The sequence below is a fragment of the Pseudophryne corroboree genome, chromosome 1 (genome assembly GCF_028390025.1).
Source record: "Pseudophryne corroboree isolate aPseCor3 chromosome 1, aPseCor3.hap2, whole genome shotgun sequence".
NCBI lineage: Eukaryota > Metazoa > Chordata > Amphibia > Anura > Myobatrachidae > Pseudophryne > Pseudophryne corroboree.
This window is the reverse complement of record NC_086444.1, coordinates 48,197,653-48,216,875: the sequence shown is the minus strand read 5'-3', so window position 1 is coordinate 48,216,875 and position 19,223 is coordinate 48,197,653. Positions and strand designations below refer to the sequence as shown.

General features: G+C 46.7%; 1 protein-coding gene across 5 annotated transcripts in view; it reads right to left on the bottom strand.

The window, feature by feature from the left end:
* The window catches only part of PDZD2 (PDZ domain containing 2), a 559,801-nt gene that overhangs the window by 143,922 nt on the left and 396,656 nt on the right, over positions 1–19,223 (bottom strand). For 3 of the 5 annotated variants that reach the window (XM_063959260.1, XM_063959292.1, XM_063959289.1), the window contains 4 exons: positions 11,650–12,082; positions 7,962–8,104; positions 7,316–7,448; positions 202–354 (listed from right to left, as the gene is read on the bottom strand). In XM_063959260.1, the coding sequence (XP_063815330.1) occupies positions 202–354; positions 7,316–7,448; positions 7,962–8,104; positions 11,650–12,082 (862 nt within the window). The remainder of the gene's footprint in view (positions 1–201; positions 355–7,315; positions 7,449–7,961; positions 8,105–11,649; positions 12,083–19,223) is intronic. The other 2 variants (XM_063959270.1, XM_063959280.1) reach the window with 2 other exon arrangements.

The following is a 19,223-nucleotide window of genomic DNA, read 5'->3' as shown; positions in this document are numbered from 1 at the left end:
GACTGGTCGCAGCAAACGCCATTTGTAAAGCCGTTAACTTGACAAGTGTGATTGCTATAACAGAACCTGGAAAGTTATTATCTTGTCCTAAAAAAAAAAAAAATGACCTCATGTATTTATTCCTAAGGACCCAGAGCCGGAGCACCGGAACGTCTGGCGAGTTTATGGGCCGATGGCTGTGTCTGCATGGGATAAACTTACAGCTGCTGGGGGGACCCCGCATCCCTTCTCCTCTTCCCCATCTGGCTCCACGTTCTCTTTATTGTCAGTGTGAGTGTCCTGGGCGGCGCACGCACTCACTAAGTCCGGCAGACTCGTGGATGGGTATTTGCAGAAGTCCACGTCTGTGCCGTCCTTAAAACAAAAGAAAATAAAAAGTGAAAAAAAGTTTTTAAAAAGTTTTACAAAAAAGTTTAAAAAGTGTCAGGGTGCGGAAATAACGCTCATATAAGATCAAGCTTTTTTCGGGGGGGAGCAATAGCGACGCCCCCTAGGCTTTGTGCCTTTGATGTCAACATTATGCTTTCAAAATGTGAGGAATGAGCTGTGCAGGGGCAATTAGCCATGCTGGTAATTATTTATAGATATGAATTGAACATGCTGTTTTCATGGACTGAACACACAATATAGTCTTGTGTACGGTCAAAGCCGCAGAAATAAGCCATTCGCGCCTTTACTAAATTATGTTATAACGTTCTGGATAGTAAAACATACAAACGCAATATACTGAACGGATCTGCAGATCTCTGTTACAGTTATACGCAATAGCTCTAGTGCAACGGTTCTCAGTCATCTCCAGGCTGGGCGCCCCCTGCGGCCCAGCTGCGTTATGTGTACCCCCAACATTTACAAAGCTGCCCATTTATAATGAATATAATTCCTATTAGATAAAATGTTTAGGTGCCTTTACAAACAAGAGAGATAAATGTGCTATAAAAAAAAAAAAAAAAGATAAAAAAAAATAACATAAACTAAGAATAGAATGAATTATACACATATATTTCTCACAATTCATGAACAATGTCAAACTGACAATAAAACTATAGTCCACACCGCTTTCATTTTGTTATAGGGGTCCTACCGTGATGCCAGGTGTGTCTATTACCTGGATGCCTCGCCATTACGGGTGGGCATACAAGGGAAGGGACACGGGTGGAACATGGAAAATAACATGATCGAGGGACACAGGTAAGCACAGGTGACAATGGGAGGGACGTAATACAGGTAAACATGACAGGGAGTGATATGACCAACCCAGACAAACAGATCTTAAATTGGAAATGATATTTATATACAACAAAGGGAGGAGTATCCCCAACCCAAAATCCGTGTGGGTGTAATTGCTGTCATTCTATTTACTATCTTATCCTTTAAATGTTATCCGTCTGTCTCTGACTAGGGATTAGAATAGTATCTGGTAATTGGAACTCTCCTACTGTCACAGCAATAACTTATATAGCACAAAGTTATACACAAACATCCGCAAGTCATTAAGCACCGTCATGACTTGCACCTGACGGTCATACCCATCAGACAAGCGATGGAGGGGAGGTTAGGGATGAGGCATAAGAAAAGGAGGCGTGAGGTGTCTTACTAGATCATCTGATACAATAACTACTGAGACGTTAGAGGCATAGCCTTTACTAATGGGTTTTTTGTTAATGATTAAATCCACAGTGCGCACGTGTCAGCCATGGGTGTGGATCATTAGATCGACAGTGTCTAGGTTGACAATGTTTAGGTCGACCACTATAGGTCGACAGTCACTAGGTCGACAGGGTTGGAAGGTCGACAGGGTTTCTATGTCAACATGTGCTAGGTCGATAGGTCAACATGAGTGTTTTTTGGGGGGCATTGTGTCATTTTCTTCGTAGAGTGACCGGGAACCCCAATTAGTGCACCGTGTTCGCTCGCCATGCTTCGGGCAAGGTGCCGAGCGAGATTACCGTTCCAATCATAGTCCACGTGGATCGTTAAGTATGAAAAAGTTAAAAAACAAACAAACTCAAGTTGACCTTTTGACCTGTCGACCTAGCACATGTCGACATTCCACCCTGTCGACCTATAGTGGTCGACCTAAACATTGTCAACCTTCAGACCGGATCCCGTCAGCCATACAGCAGGGTCGCACACGCGCAGGACGTGACTGGTACCGTCATTTTTTAATGGTAAACTGGAAAGATTTTCTATTGCTATGGTAGTGCATAGTTCTTATCACTCCATCTTAAAAAATACAGTAGGCCCCTATGCGCCTAAACCACGAACACCAATTCATTCTGCAAATTCTGTGGGCAGTGCACACAGAGCCAAACAGCGTCAGGCATTATTATTATTACATTTTATTTATAGGGCGCCACAAGTGTTTCGCAGCGCCGTACAAAGGACAGTACAGGGAGACAAAACTTAGCATAACAGTAAATAAATAACAAAAATGGAGTGCAGTTAACAAAGAGCAACACAATTCTCAAAACATAATACAGCTTAGATGTAAGTAGCGAAGGAGTAATCATTGTACTACTTGGGGCTGGCGGCCATAGATAGAGATGAGCCTTTACCAGCAGGAGAGAAAGCAGGTAAAGATGGTCGCTGAGTGAAATGTGTCAAGAAGAGGGTTTAGACAAGAGGAAAGAGGGCCCTGCTCTGAAGAGCTAACAATCTAGTGGGGAGGGGCAACAGACAGATGACATGAGGTGCAAGCAGGTAGAAGCCTGATGGTGGTATGCGAGCAAAACAGAGATGTCCAAGGCATGGGGCAGGGGGATGGAGGAGCAGCCTTAGGACTAGGTTATACATTGGAGGGGTACGCTTTGATAAATAGGTGGGTTTTCAATGCCCATTTGAAGCTTTGCAAGGTCGGGGAGAGTCTAATGGAGCGGGGGAGCGCATTCCACTGAAGGGGTGCAGCACGGGCAAAATTCTGAACTCGTGCATGGGCAGCAGTGACCAAGGCAGAGGAGAGGCGACGGTCATCAGCCGACCGTAGTGGGCGGGAGGGAGTATGAAGGGAGAGGAGGTTGGAGATGTAGGGAGCAGTGGAATTAGAGATGGCCTTGTATGTGAGGGTGAGGAGTTTGAAGAGGATTCTGTAGGGGAATGGGAGCCAGTGTAGATTTTGTTGAAGGGGAGTGGCAGAAGTGGAGCGGCGGGAGAGGAAGATGAGCCTAGCTGCAGAGTTGAGGACAGATTGGAGGGGAGCGATGTGGGAGCAAGTGAGGCCAGTGAGGAGCAGATTGCAGTAGTCAAGTCGTGAGATGACCAGTGAGTGGATGATAAGTTTAGTTGCACTCTGGGAGAGAAATGGCCTGATGCGATCATTGTTGCGTAGCTGGAACCGACAAGATTGCGCCAGAGCTTGGATGTAGGGTGCAAAGGAGAGGGAGGAGTCAAGAGTGACGCCCAGGCAGCGGAGTTGGGGAACGGGGGAGATGATAGTGTTGTCAACAGTGATAGAGATGTTTGTAGGGGGTGTTGCTCTGGCTGGGGGAAAGATAGTAAGTTCAGTTTTATCCATATTGAGCTTCAGAGAGCGCTCAGACATCCAGGATGAGATGGCAGAGAGGCAGCTGGAGACCTGAGAGAGGACAGAGGGGGACAGATCAGGAGAGGAGAGGTAGAGTTGTGTGTCATCAGCATAGAGGTGGTATTGAAGGCCAAAGGAGTTAATGAGCGCACCCAGGGAAGAGGTGTAGAGGAAGAACAGATGGGGGCCTAGGACAGAACCCTGAGGGACACCAACAGGAAGGATGGAAGGGTGTGAGGTGGTTCTGGAGGCAGACACAGAGAAGGAGCGGTTAGTGAGGTATGAGGTAAACCAGTCAAGGACGGTGCTAGAGAGGCCAACATTTTGGAGTGTGCGGAGGAGGAGAGGGTGATCCACGGTGTCAAAGGCAGCAGAGAGGTCCAGCAGGATGAGCAAAGAGAAGTGGCCCTTGGATTTGGCCGAAAGCAGGTCACTGGTGACTTTCACCAGGGCAGTCTCGGTGGAGTGGAGTGGGCGAAAGCCAGATTGTAGTGGATCAAGGATGGAGTGGTCAGAGAGGTAGCTTGTGAGATGGCTGTAGACCAGTCGTTCAAGTAGTTTGGAGGCGAAAGGGAGAAGAGAGATGAGGCGGTAGCTAGTGAGTGATGAAGGGTCGAGGTTGGCTTTTTTGAGAATAGGGGACACCAGAGCATGTTTGAATGGTGAGGGAAAGATGCCAGTAGAGAGCGATAGGTTAAAGAGGTGAGCAAGGTGGGAGCAGGCAGTGGGGGGGAGGGAGCGGAGAAGACGGGAGGGGATGGGGTCCAAGTGGCAGGTTGTGGGGGGAGAGGATAAGATGAGGGAGTGGACTTCCTTGTCTGAGGTGGGACGGAAGCAGGACAGGGTGGGATAGATGGACGGGAGGGATGGTGGGAGCAGGGGGGCAGCAGAGGGGTGACGGGAGGAGATGTAATTTTGAATATCCTCAATTTTGGAGATGAAGAAGGAGGAAAAGTCAGTGGGAGTGAGGGAAGAGGGGAGGGGAGGGGGAGGGGAGGAGGAGGGGAGGGGAGGAGGAGGGGAGGGGAGGAGGAGGGGGGGGGGAGGAGGAGGGGGGCGAAGGAGAGTGCTGAAAGTTTCAAAGAGTCGGCGTGGACTGGAGGACTGAGAAGAGATGAGTGTTTGGAAAAAGGATTGCTTGGCGAGAGAAAGAGCAGAGCTATAGGAAGAGAGGATAAACTTGAAATGGAGAAAGTCCGCCAGAGAGTGGGATCTCCTCCAGGAGCGTTCTGCAGACCGTGAACATTTTTGTAGGAATCGTGTGAGTTTGGTGTGCCAGGGTTACGGTTTGGAGCGGCGGAGGGGGGCAGATGAGAGGGGGGCCACAGAGTCAAGAGCAGCAGTAAGGGAAGAGTTATAGAAGGAGGCTGCCTGGTTGGGACAAGTCATAGTGGAAAGAGGAGAGAGGAAGGTCTCGAGGGAGGACATGATAGCGGGGTTGAGGGACCCGAGATTGCGTCTGGTGATGGTGGGTCTGGGTGTGGAGCAGAGAGGGGAAGATGAGAGGGTGAAAGAAAGCAGATGGTGGTCAGAGAGAGGGAAGGAAGAGTTAGAGAAATCAGAGAGATCACATCGGTGGGTGAAGACAAGGTCGAGGGAGTGGCCGAGATTGTGAGTAGGGGTGGAGGACCATTGAGAAAGTCCAAAGGAGGTGGAAAGAGCAAGAAGGTTAGAGGAAGCTGCATTAGTGATGTCGATAGGGATGTTAAAGTCACCGAGGATGATAGAGGGGAGGTCGGAGGAGAGAAAGTGGGGAAGCCAGGCAGCAAAGTTGTCAAGGAAAGGTGTACAGCGGCCAGGGGGTCGGTAGATCACTGCCACATGGAGGTGAATGGGTTAGAAGAGGCGGATAGTGTGGACCTCAAAGGTGGCGAAGGTGAGGGAGGGCTCAGGTGGGATGACACGAAAGGTGCAGTTAGGAAAGAGAAGGATGCCCACGCCTCCACCCTGGCGGCCATCAGGTCTGACCGTGTGGGTGAAGGAGAGGCCTCCATAGGAGAGGGCAGCAGGGGAGGTGGTGTCAGAGGAGGAGAGCCAGGTTTCAGTGATAGCGAGAAGGTTAAAAGAGTGGGAGATGAAGAGGTCGTGGATAGTTGGCAACTTGTTGCAGATTGATCTAGCATTCCAGAGTGCACAGGAGAAGGGAAGGGAGGGGACGGGGGAAATGGGGATCAGGTTGGCTGGGTTCTTAATGCGTGTGGGTAGTCTGGAAATTTGGGTGGCGGGTGATCTAGCAGTGAGGATTGGTATGGGACAGGATCGAGGAGCCATAATTCCTGTTCAGTAGTGTTGTTCAGAGGAATAGTACTGAATGGAGTGGCTGTAATAAAGAAATAACAATAAGAAGGGGGATGTAGTCAAAGCAGAGACAGTGGAGACCAGTTTTTCTGTAAATAATGGAGGGAATGGAAACACTGAGAATGTTACACAGTGGTTGTAGAGAGTATAAATGAGGAGCAGAAAGCAATGTGCGAGAGCAGTATGGCTGTTACTTAAGCAGACAGGGAGGTCAGTGTCCAGGCTGTGTGGATTGCAGGCGTTGGTGGTACTGGATTAGGTTACTCTCTGTAGGCTGTTGATTGCAGGTGTGGAAGATAGTCTGCTGTCCTTCTGTTCTTCTCCTGTGCATCTCCGATTATCTCCAAGGTCATATCGCCATACTTAACACTAACATACTTCACAGCTAAGATGCATTGCAGCCAGAGGCTTACAGCCTAGTATGTACTGATTAAATAAAGATACAGTCTAGATTGCTAACAGCACCCACCCACTGAGACCCCACCCACAACAAAAGATCAGCTACAGGTGTGAATAACAATAGAGCAGGACATCCCCCACTAGTACACAGTGAATTCCTACTATAGTAGTGGTTAGGAATAATTATAAACAAAGACACAGGTTACCTATCACAATTCATAAAATAAGCATAGAACTTGCAGGGATGAGAATCATGTAGGCATCAAGCGGGTACACTGCTGTCTGTTATGTGCAGGAAAACATTGGAGAGAGATAGATGGGTCTATTTACTAAGCCTTGGAGAGAAATAAAGTACCAGCCAATCAGCAACTCACTGACATGTAACAGGCTGTGGGGTCTATTTACGAAGCCTTGGAGAGAGATAAAGTACCAGCCAATCAGCTCCCAACTGTCTTTTTTCTCACACAGCCTGTAACATGGCAGTTAGGAGCTGATTGGCTGGTACTTTATCTCTCCCCCACTTTATCACTCTCCAGCTTTGATAAATCTCCCCCATAGTTTCCTAGGTTTGGAGCAAGAATTACCCAAGTGGTATTAGCCCTTAGGAAATAATCTCGCAAGGCCCCGCATGTCTCCAGGCCCCTTAGGAGCTACATTGGTTGCTATATCTATTGCTCTTGCACAACAGGCTTCCATGTGTGGACCCATAAGTTTCCTCCCTTTCTCCTACGTATAAATATATTTCTTTATTATAAATATATTATATGGGAAATTTATAAAAAAAAGAAACAAAAAACGCATACCCATTAATGTTCCAGGATGAACACAAACCAGCCAAAGCACAATGGAGCAGACGCACTGTCTAGATATAGTGGAGGAAGCAATGGGTGAAACCAGTGTTCATCAAAGTCCAGTCAATCAATCGAAGAAAAAGTGAGGTAACTGAGGAATTTTGTGCCTTATGCCTCAGGAAATAACTACCTCCTACTGAATCCATAGCCTGAATTATCGGTTCACCACACAAAATGGCCGCCTGCATTGCCCGATTCAGAAGACAGACTCATCAGACCTGTCACCATGGTAACACTATAAACCTACCCTGCTGGCCACCACAAGCTGTACCAGTCCGACTGTAGCCCGGAGAATAACTACGGCTTCTTGATGCGAGAGCCCCACCAGCGACTGGCCATTTATCATCAGTAACTCGTCTCCCGCCTTCAGTCTGCCGTCCCTGAAAACACAGCGATATGGATGCTCAAGAAAGTATAGAAGTATTTAATGTAAACTAATGAAAACTTAGAGAGATAACGTGGAAAGAGATAAAGTACCAACCAATCAGCTACTGTCCTTTTTTATACACAGCCTGTAACATGACAATTAGAGCTGATTGGTACTTTGTCTCTCTCCAAGGTTTGATAAATCTCCCCCTTTGCATCAAGTAACGCAACTTCTCTCTCTCAAACTATTCACTGGAGCAGATGAACTTCCTCTAGTAGTTTTCTTGTAGCTATATCTAGGTCAAAGGAAACGTTGCAAAATTCTAGATCAGTTACTGGGATGTTGTTGAAAAATTAAGGAAAAAACAAAAACTTGCAGATAAAACTGATCATAAAACAAAACCAGTGATACACAGTATAGCGTACTGATACAGTGACGTAGGCAACGCCATTAAAAAAGGAAACAGAGGTGCTACAGTATAGACAAGGGATGAGCTAGCGGCACATGTTGCAATTCCGGTTAATACCTGTCGGCTGAGCCTCCCTCTTCTACGTGGGCAATGACAATGCCATGAGGAGACCTCTTTGAACCTCGGCCACCGGTGATTTGGATTCCCAGCCCGTCCGATCCCTTTACTATGTGCATCTTCCATATGCAGCAGCCTTCCTGCTGAAAGAAAGACGATCAGATGGATTTTGGTGCTTGTAGTTCTATGACTTAACGGAACGTTGGACAACATAAGGCATATAGGCCCTCATTCCGAGTTGATCGCTAGCTGCCGTTGTTTGCTGCGCAGCAATCATTTTAAAAAAAATGACAAAACTACGCATGCGTATGGGCCGCAATGCGAACGCGCGGCGTACGGGCACAAAGAGCATCATTGTTTTGCAATGCTTCTAGCGATGATTCCATTCGCACAGCCGATCGCAAGGAGATTGACAGGAAGTTGGAGTTATGGGTGTCAACTAACTGTTTTCTGGGAGTGTTTGGAAAAACGCAGGCGTGTCCAGGCGTTTGCAGGGCGGGTATCTGACGTCAATTCGGGACCTTCGTCGCTGCAATCATCGCACAGAATAAGTAACTACAGGGCTGGTCTTGTTCTGCACAAAATGTTTTTGTACCGCTCGGCTGCACAAGCGTTCGCACTCTCGCAAAGCAAAAATACACTCCCCCGTGGGCGGCGACTATGCGTTTACACGGCTGCTAAAAGTAGCTAGCGAGCGATCAACTCGGAATGAGGGCCATAAAGTATTGATAACTGTGCAGGACAGGCTCAACATGTTATAAAAAACCGAAGCGTAAAGTCCTCGCAAATATGCATGGATGTACACAAGGGAAACAGGTCTTGTTAATGAGACGACAGAGGGGAATGACCTGATTAGTTGAAGATGGCAGGAAGGCAAATCGCCATGCATTGTAGCTATGGTGCCGTATGTAGGGGCAGATTTAAGAACAAGTGATATTCTTGTTATCACTCACTGCGAATGATAAATGGTGCTCTAGCCAATCACCTGCTAACGGTCATGTGTTTGAAATATGACAGGAGCTGATTGGCTGGAGCGCCATCTATATTCATAATGCAACTCTCTCTCCTTACCAAGGGGAGTAATACTACGGAGCCTGGCTGCTGCGGTTACAGGTCCGGTACCCCACACAAATAAAGCAGACGTACTGTACTGTACAGTCCCTGAATGGGTTACTGAGTTGCCAAGCCCTTCAGGAATGTAGAGTATGGCCGCAGCAATACCCATATAACACAGTCCTTTATGTATCTGCATTCCTGTCCTGAAACTTGTCAAACAAATAAATGTATCAGTATTATATTACAAAGACTGGAGAAGGAATGCCATGAATTTCTAATTAATGCATGGCAATAACGAACAACTGATTAACTGGTGGCCTGCACAGTATTCTACTGTACTGCACTGCATTGTAATGTAAAACATCCCGATAATGCAGCCAGGGGCTACCAGGATTCCTGCAACCAAAGGCGGAACAGTTGCCGCTGAATGCCCAAACAGAGCACTTGCTCATAGGTACCAAATGGGGGGGGCCAGCGTTGCCAGGCCCCCCTCAACAATGGACCATATTTTATTATTATTTAAAGGGGACTTATCGTTATTTAGGAAGCAGTTAATTCATTCTCCCGCCTGGTGCGGTTGACGGGAACCACATTTTGTGGGATAAACATGCAAATGTTCACGGCAAAATGCAGCGTGATGCAAACGGTGCAGCACAGTGGTTAGCACTGCTTCCTTACAGCACTATCTGTATGGAGTTTGCATGTTCTCATAATGTTTGGGTTCTTCTCTTTGCAAGACAAGCTACACTGATGTCCATTTAATATTCTTTGTAAAGTTGCTGCAGAATGTATCCTATATAAAAGTTGATGTTGATAATAATAATTATAATATTATTATTATTATTATTATTTCACTGAACTTTTTAGAACAATTTGCCCATCATAGATAAATAATAGTTGGCAGAACACAATAAGTACAGTATGCAAAGACAGAGTAACAGGGCACACGTTAAAAGGCTAGGTCACCCCTGCGTCCGTGGACTAACAACCCCTGGATCAGGTAACTGTTTTCATAACGGAGCCTTGAATGGCCAAACAATCCATGTGTCATTCCATAGACTGTAAAGCAAACACTGGGGTTCTGCGATTGTTTTGGTTGGGTATAAGTTCAAACAATCAATACTTTCGCTGGCGGCCGGCCTCGCCGTGTTTACATCAGATGGTGCAGACGTGTCTGTATATTTGGAAATACTCGCTAAATACACATGTGCTAATCTAAATATTTATGAACAAGACTGTAGTCCAGCTGAGGGTCTGAGATCAATTAATAAGTTGCACATTTCTAACCAAACAAAATCAGAAATATGTGACGGATGGGATACTTTTATATTATTATACTGGGATTAAAGCTGCTACTTCCGTAAACCTACAGACACACATTTTGGAAAGACACTCAGATACTGGGAAGGTACTGTAGTAGTGTATTTATCTACTGAGAAAGTCCAGATTTGACTGTCACAAATGATTTCTCCCATGTGCTTAAGAAATTATAAACAGGAAGCTAATCCATGTATGATGAATAATTGTATTATTAATAATTTTCCATTAAATCAACATAAGCATCGACCTTCTCCCCCAACTACAGGACTGAACTTAAGTGAATAAAACCTATCCCCAGCTCTACCCCAAAAGGTCACATTTTATGGATCTTCAAGGACAGACATAATCATTGTTAGTTGACATTCTGGATAAGCTAAAATATTTTAAGAAAGGTATTCCACCTTCAAATGAATATAATGGTTTGTATCTGCCCTCCTGCAACTTTAACTATATACCCAGCTTTTGCCCCTCCACATTATGTCTGCACGTTTCAATCACGCATTTATATCATCAGGCAGAGGGTTTTCATTTCCCTATCTCTGGACATGGCACATAACTTAGACCAAGTGGAGCAAAATAAACAACTCTGCCTGACGGTTTAAAGGCACAGCTGAAAAGCACAGGAGGAAGCAAGACCGAACAAGGGGGGTCATTCCGAGTTGATCGCTCGCTAGCTATTTTTTGCAGCGCTGCGATAAGATAGTCGCCGCCTATAGGGGAGTGTATTTTTGCTTTGCAAGTGTGCGAACTCTTGTGCAGCCGAGCGGTACAAAAAAAGTTTTGTGCAGTTTCTGAGTAGATCTGAAGTTACTCAGCCGCTGCGATCACTTCAGCCTGTCCGGTCCCGGAATTGACGTCAGACACCCGCCCTGCAAACACATGGACACGCCTACGTTATTCCAACCACTCCCTGAAAACGGTCAGTTGACACCCATAAACGCCTTCTTCCTGTCAATCTTCTTGCGATCGGCTGTGCGAATAGATTCTTCGTTAAATCCAACGATCAGCACCGATCCGCTTTGTACCCGTACGACGCGCCTGCGCATTGTGGTGCACACGCATGCGCAGTTTTGATGAGTTTTGACCTGATCGCAGCGCTGCAAAAAATAGCTAGCGATCGATCAACTTGGAATGACCCCCAAGGTCTCTACGGTAGTTTCAACCATTGTTCAGGTACTCCCCCCTTCCCAAACAAAACCACTAGCAGGTCTCCACTTACTGAAAAAAAGACCCCAATGTTTTTAATGAATTAATTAAAAAATTATATATCCTATACAGCCAGGGCGGAGGAGGGTACATGGATCATATATACCTGGACAGGACAGTCACTTGATTTAGACACCGTCCTGGCAGCCTTTGGCACGTGGTAATCGCACTTCTCCTCGTCGTAACTGCTGTGAGAGTCCTGTCTCGTGTAACCGTCCAGTCCAGCAGCCTCCTCACTAGAGTGGCCTCCATCCAGCTCCATAGGAGAACAATGCCCATTCTCATGGGCACCCGCCTGCCCGCCGCCATCACCATCCTTGCTGTCTTTGGCCAAGGTCCTTGAGATGACGCCAAATTTCCTGGTTCTCTTTCCGCTTTGTGCCGCTTTAACGCTCGGCTGCGAGGTAGAAGTGGTTGCTTTGGGTTGACAGGTGTTGCTTTGGCCGCCATTGGAAGGAGGAAGAGGAGCTTTGCGTTTAATGCGGCGTAACATGATCAGGTAGATGAATCCGCCATTCCAGCACTGTTCGGCCAGGTAACTAGAAAAAAAAAAAAAAAAAAAAAAATCAAAAAATTAGTTTTGTTCTCAACAAGTGCTTCAAGTATCATCTAGTACCGGCCTAGGGCTGCACCGCCACTGGGAAATCTTGTAGGCCAAAGATCCCCCATGACGCGTGTTGGCCAATGGCCAGGTGGGCAACAAGATCTGTGCCATCACTGTGTGTCACGTCTGAGATAATGATTGCCCACAGACCTGTCCATCCTGAATATAGGATAAATTACCTAATAGCAAAGTGTCACAATATATTTCTATTTTACAAAAGTAAACGTGGCTAATTCACAACAACAATAAATGTTGATTATTTAAAACGAATGTGAAAGTGCAGTCGGGGGGCGTTGGAACACATCAATGTTATAATGTAAGAAATAAAAGCACAAGACTAAAAAAAAAAAAAGGTTCATTGCATATACTTTGTTAGATTGTAAGCTTGCGAGCAGGGCCTTCCTACCTCTATGTCTGTCTGTTTTCACCCAGTTTTGTTCTATTACTATTGTTCTAATTGTAAAGCTCAACGGAATATGCTGCGCTATATAAGAAACTTAATAAATAATAAATAATATTTGCAATAAAAGGTATAATCAATGTATCAATGCCATAGTATATCTTCAACTTCTGTTGTATAGCGTCTCCTAACTCAGAAACCACAGTAACAAGTCCAGCCTGGTGCAACGATAGAAATATATATTCGGAACACTGGCTGGGAATGACCGTATATTACATATTGAAATATAGGGGGAAATGTAATAGGGTGTGAGAATCAGAAAGAGGAGAGATTTTGGTTAAATTCTCCTGTTTTTTTAAAGTGGCAATCATTTACATAGGAAAACCAGGTTGATTTTGCCATCTAACCGATTGCCACTTTAAAAAAACAGGAGAATTTGACCAAAATCTCTCATCTTTCTGATTCTCATACCCTATTATATTTCCACCAACAGGCTAGAAGCATCATCGCTTGGGGGTGTGGATCGTTGGGTCGACAGTAACTAGGTCAACAGTCATTAGGTCGACCACTATTGGCTGACAGTGACTAGGTCGACACATGAAATAGGTCGACATGGTCATTAGGTTGACATGGAAAAGGGTCGACATGAGATTTTTTTTTAAATACAACTAGCTGGAGTAGCCGACGTTGCCCGGGATCTTAAGAATGTCTGTGTACAAAAATAAATGTAAATATTAAACACACAGTATAAATAACATTGTAGATAGCTGAATACCCGTGCTTCACTACCGGATGAGGATGGTAGATCAGAGTGATAGTTGTTCGTTAATTTACGTTGGTTGGAGATCTAGTATATAGGCATATCTTGCTTCCCTGACACACTTTGTGTAGTGGCCGGACCCCTTTTTGTTTCCCCAAGGGACCCTGCTCTTCCCACTATACAACTCTCAGTCTGAGGCTTCCTGCTGCCTCCATTCCCCTCCTCACATCATGTCACTGCCCCTGTCACATGCAGCCCTGTCCTCACTGACACACCACTCATCTCCTGATATACTCTGTGCTGCTGGGGGACACTGCTCCTCCCACTATACAACTCTCAGTCTGAGGCTTCCTGCTGCCTCCATTCCCCTCCTCACATCATGTCACTGCCCCTGTCACATACAGCCCTGTCCTCACTGACACATCACTCATCTCCTGATATACTCTGTGCTGCTGGGGACCCTGCTCTTCCCACTCTACAACTCTCAGTCTGAGGCTTCCTGCTGCCTCCATTCCCCTCCTCACATCATGTCACTGCCCCTGTCACATACAGCCCTGTCCTCACTGACACATCACTCATCTCATGATATACTCTGTGCTGCTGGGGACAATGCTCCTCCCACTATATAACTCTCAATCTGTGGCTTCCTGCTGCCTCCATTCCCCTCCTCACATCATGTCACTGCCCCTGTCACATGCAGCCCTGTCCTCACTGACACATCACTCATCTCCTGATATACTCTGTGCTGCTGGGGACAATGCTCCTCCCACTATATAACTCTCAGTCTGTGGCTTCCTGCTGCCTCCATTCCCCTCCTCACATCATGTCACTGCCCCTGTCACATACAGCCCTGTCCTCACTGACACATCACTCATCTCCTGATATACTCTGTGCTGCTGGGGACTCTGCTCCTCCCACTATATAACTCTCAGTCTGTGGCTTCCTGCTGCCTCCATTCCCCTCCTCACATCATGTCACTGCCCCTGTCACATGCAGCCCTGTCCTCACTGACACATCACTCATCTCCTGATATACTCTGTGCTGCTGGGTGACCCTGCTCCTCCCACTATATAACTCTCAGTCTGTGGCTTCCTGCTGCCTCCATTCCCCTCCTCACATCATGTCACTGTCCCTGTCACATGCAGCCCTGTCATCACTGACATATCTCATCTCCTGATATACTCTGTGCTGCTGCCTCACACCTAGGGGTGCTAGTGGTGTGTTACCCCCACAGTGTTTGTTCCCAGATTGCAAGTCAAATGTGAACCAAGTTTGTTGTAAATTGGTCCAGGCATTCGGGAGTTATGCTTTAACCTGAAATACTCTGTGCTGCTGCCCCGGTGCTAGGGGTGTCTAACCCCCACAGAGTTTGTTCCCAGATTGTAAGTCAGATGTGTACCAAATTTGGTGTAAATTGCTCCAGCCCTTCCACAGTTTTGCTGTCTGCTCAGTGGCGGAAGTCTGGGAGGCAATGGAGTCGGATGCCGCCGGGCTCCAGCAGTGAACGGGGCACCTTCTCCATTGCCTCTGGTGACAGTACGGCTGCCTGGCTCCGGCTCCCACCTCCCGCATGACACCACGGCTGCCAGGCTCCCGTCCCCTGACACATGCAGCTGCCCGGCTCCGGTTCCCGCATGATGAAAACGCACCTAACCCACTCCCGCCCCCCTGACAGCGTGCAGCTGTCCGGCTCCCGCCTGATGCCGGCATGGCTGGCTGGCTCCGACCCCTCTGAAGGTGCTGCTGCTGAGCTCCAGCCTCCGCCTGATGACAGCATGGCTGGCTGGCTGGCTCCCACCCCTCTGAAGGTGCTGCTGCCGAGCTCCGGCTCCTGCATGCAGACACCCTGGCCGTCCTGCAACTTGCAAGAAGAGGGAACTGATGGAGGAAAGGTGTGTGTGTGTGTGTGTGTGTGTGTGTGTGTGTGTGTGTGTGTGTGTGTATGTGGCTGTGAGTATGTAGATACGTGGCTATGTGTCTGTATATATGTGGATATGTGTTTATAAGTGGTATAATGTGTGTGTGCATATGGCTGTGTGTATTGTGTGTATTTGTATAGATGTGTGAGTGTGTGTGTGTGTATGCGTGTATATGTGCTGTGTGTGTATACCTGAACTGGGCCGAGGGGGCGCAATATAGTCTTTTTCGCCTCCGGGTATCGAGTATTAACTTACGCCCCTGTGTCTGCTGACATACTCTGTGCTGCTGTCCCATACCTAGGGGTGCTAGGGAAGTCTAACTTTTTTTTAGTTGCCTCCGTCGCGGTTTAATACGCTTGTATGTCAAGTTTCACGATCCTCGCTTGTAAACTGTGGATTTGTATAGAAAGACAGAAGCACAAATTTTCACTTTTATATAGTAGGAACCACAATTAGTGCACCGTGTCCCCTCGCATGGCTCGCGTTCGGGCAAGGTGCCTCGCTGCGCTCGGCACAGGTTACTATTCCCAGTCGTAGTCCACGTGGATCGTCAAGTATGAAAAAGTTCAAAACACGTTTTTTGTTTTTTTTTTAAAACACCTCAGCTCGATCTTTTCATGTGTCAACCTTTACCATGTTGACTTAGTGACCATGTCGACCTAAAGACTGGACATCATCGCTTGGAGAGTGATAAGATTAAGGGGGAGATGTACTAAGCAGTGAAAACAGTGGAGAAGTGTGACAGTGGAGAAGTTGCCTATGGCAACCAATCCGCATTGACGTAACATTTATAATTTGCCTACTGTAAAAGCATACAGAGCAGCTGATTGGCTGCCATGGGCAACTTCTCCACTGGCTCACTTCTCCACTCTTATCACTGCTTAGTACATCTACCCCTGAGTGTGAAAAAGCACAAGCCAACCAGCTCCTAAGTGTCATTTTTCAAACACAGCCTGTGACATGACAGTAAGGAGCTGATTGGCTGGTACTTTATCTCCATCCAATTTATCACTCTCCAAGCAATGACACATCTAGTCCATACTTTGTTATTCTGCTGTCTAGTCGCACTTGCAGTAAATGATGTAGTGAGTATGTGTTCCCATTCCCCGGACACCGACCCCCTAACTAGTCACACAGGACCTGCCGGGCACATGTGCAGCACATTACAGAGGGTGAGGTATTACTTGGGTCCCAGCGCCAGTCCTGGGTTATGTTTGCTAGGAAGAAGCAGGAGCACGCACCATACGTCTCTCTTCTGTTTTCTTTTGCAATAAAGACATAATTCACAGAACACGCCAGTGGCAGGAGGTACACAACCTAATGCCCGAGCCAGCAGCAAAAGGGTAGACAGTAAGATAAACCGTACAGCCAGATGACTTCATCCAGCTAACCTGTGCACTTCCCAGAGGAGAGATCGATCAGCCAGCGCTATGCATGACGCTTACTGAATACAAGTGTCTGGCACGCAGCATGGGTACTGCACACGTGTTAGGTTTCACACATTCACTAAAAGTAAATATATGAAATAAATAAAAATAGTTAACAAGTACATAACGAAAAGCGACAGCCTGGGGGAATGACTGGGACTTAGAACCTGTCCTGAAGTGAACATTCGCATTTCTAGACAAAGTTTCTTTCCACTGTCCTAATCCGCTTGGGTCACTAAGGGATCTACGTACTGAGGGGTCTAGTTACTAATACCCCTTTTCCACTTACGAGCACGGGTCGCAGCCGGGAGCCTGACACGGGAGCTGCCCCCTGCTGCGACCCGTGCTCGGCCCCTTTCCCATCAGCAGTCACAACCCGGCATATGCCGGGTTGGTGACGCTTCTAGTGACGCGGCAGGGGCGGCGCAGGCAGATCACATGATCTCCCAGCGCCGCCCTTCCATACAGTGTAAATGGGAGCCGTGTCGCATCGACACGGCTCCCGTTTACACTACAACCCTACCCGGATCATTCCCGTGTCCTACCCAGGTAAATAGCCGGGTAGGATTCACGGATCACTTGATCCGGGTTTACCCTTTTCCACTTGCAAAAAACACGGGTAAATGCGCGCCCCCGTGCATTTACCCGTGTTTTTTGAGCTAGTGGAAAAGGGGTATAAGCCTTAGATGGAGATAAAGTACACGGAGATAAAGTACCAGCCAATCAGCTCCTAACTGTCATTTTTCAAACCCAGACTGTGACATGGCAGTTAGGAGCTGATTGGCTGGTACTTTATCTCCATCTAAGGCTTAGTAAATAGACCCCTCAGTCTCAGAGAGTGATAAAGCAGAGAGAGAGAGATAAAGTACCAGCCAATCAGCTCCTAACTGCCAAGTTACAGTCTGTGTTTGAAAAATGACAGTTAGAAGCTGATCGGCTGGTACTTTATCTCCGTCCACTTTATCTCTCGCCATGGTTTAGTATATAGACCCGTGACTAAATATGGCTTGTAACAATGACTGTATGCAAACTAATAAGTGTCATCAAGGATGACATCCCAGTGGTTAAAGGTCTGAAGACATCAACATAAATCACAATTCTCATGGCCTCCCTGATTGAAGCAAAAAGATGGCCTCTATGACGACACTGAAATAGATGACATCACCATTTATTACACTGCTGACATCATCATCATAAATGATACAACTGATGTTAAGGGCCCTACACACTAGCAGATCTCACTGCACGATATGAACGTTCTCGTTCATTAATGAACGAGAACTTGTTCATATCGTGCAGTGTGTAGGCACCAACGATTAACAATGTGCGGCCCTGCGCTCGTTAATCGTTGGTGCCCCATCGCTTATGCATGCAGGCCAATATGGACAATCTCGTCCACATTAGCATGTACTGCTATGGAGCCAGGAGACTTCACTCCCCCCCCCTACCCCCGCCGCCAGGTCGCTCGTCGGCCGTATCTGCCGTCGGGCAGCTCGGCGGCGGATCGCCGAATGTGTAAGGCCCTTTAGAATGAGTGACATCACTGAGAACTTCAAATGGAGTAATATTATTGACGTCACAACTGGGTGACATCACTGACAACATCAGTATGTGTAAATGATGTATCATATCAGATTAGAGGTCATTATACATAGGGGGAATTCAGATCAGTGTTATGGCAGCAAATTACCTCAGAAATAGTTGCTGCAGGCACTATTCACCAGTAACATGGCTACTTCTCCCTCACTGCCTACAGGGGGCACAGGTAAATGAGCCAAGGTCAGCTACTAAGTGGTAATGTGCGCAGCCGAACATCACTCCAAATTAAATGTCGTCTCTCCATATAGCGTAATCAGTGAATTACAAATAAAAAAACAAACAATTTGTAATTACGTATGAAGTCCCTTTCATGCTGTAGCTCCCAGCAGTCATGATTTCTGACCGACATTCCCGGTCTACGGACCGCAAAAGAAGCAAAGCTTATGCAGAAATAATAGGCGTAGAATAAAAGGATAAAAAACAGAAAAGTGGCGTATAGATGGATTGAGGGATGCATTAGGGATGGGACTTATTTTAGTCCATATTCTGCATGTTTCAATATTGGGAGAGAGATGACTTTTGCTAACTAAATAAACCCTGGATCAGCTATCTCTTCTGATGCCACATAATAAACTGGGCTCCATCTGTCTGCATGCATAAAAAGGTTATTTATAAACCACAAATTGGGGAAAGGATTTCACAAAATGTTTTATAGTAGCTGCATGAGCCGTGTCTTTATGTGACAAAACTATGAAAAAGACCCTTATGTACTAAGACACAGAGGTATCAAATTAGCCGTGGTAATTATTAATTGGTTGGCCGGGGGCTATTCTATTAGCCCCCTATCCAAGGGGAAAGATGGACGGAGATAAAGTACCAACCAACCAGATCCTGTCATTTTTCAAACACAGCCTGTAACATGGCAGTTAGGAGCTGATTGGCCTCTGCAAGGCTTAGTACATGTCATAGACTGTAGCCTAACAATGGACCTAATTCAGACCTGATTGCTAGCAGGCGATTTTTGCACTGCT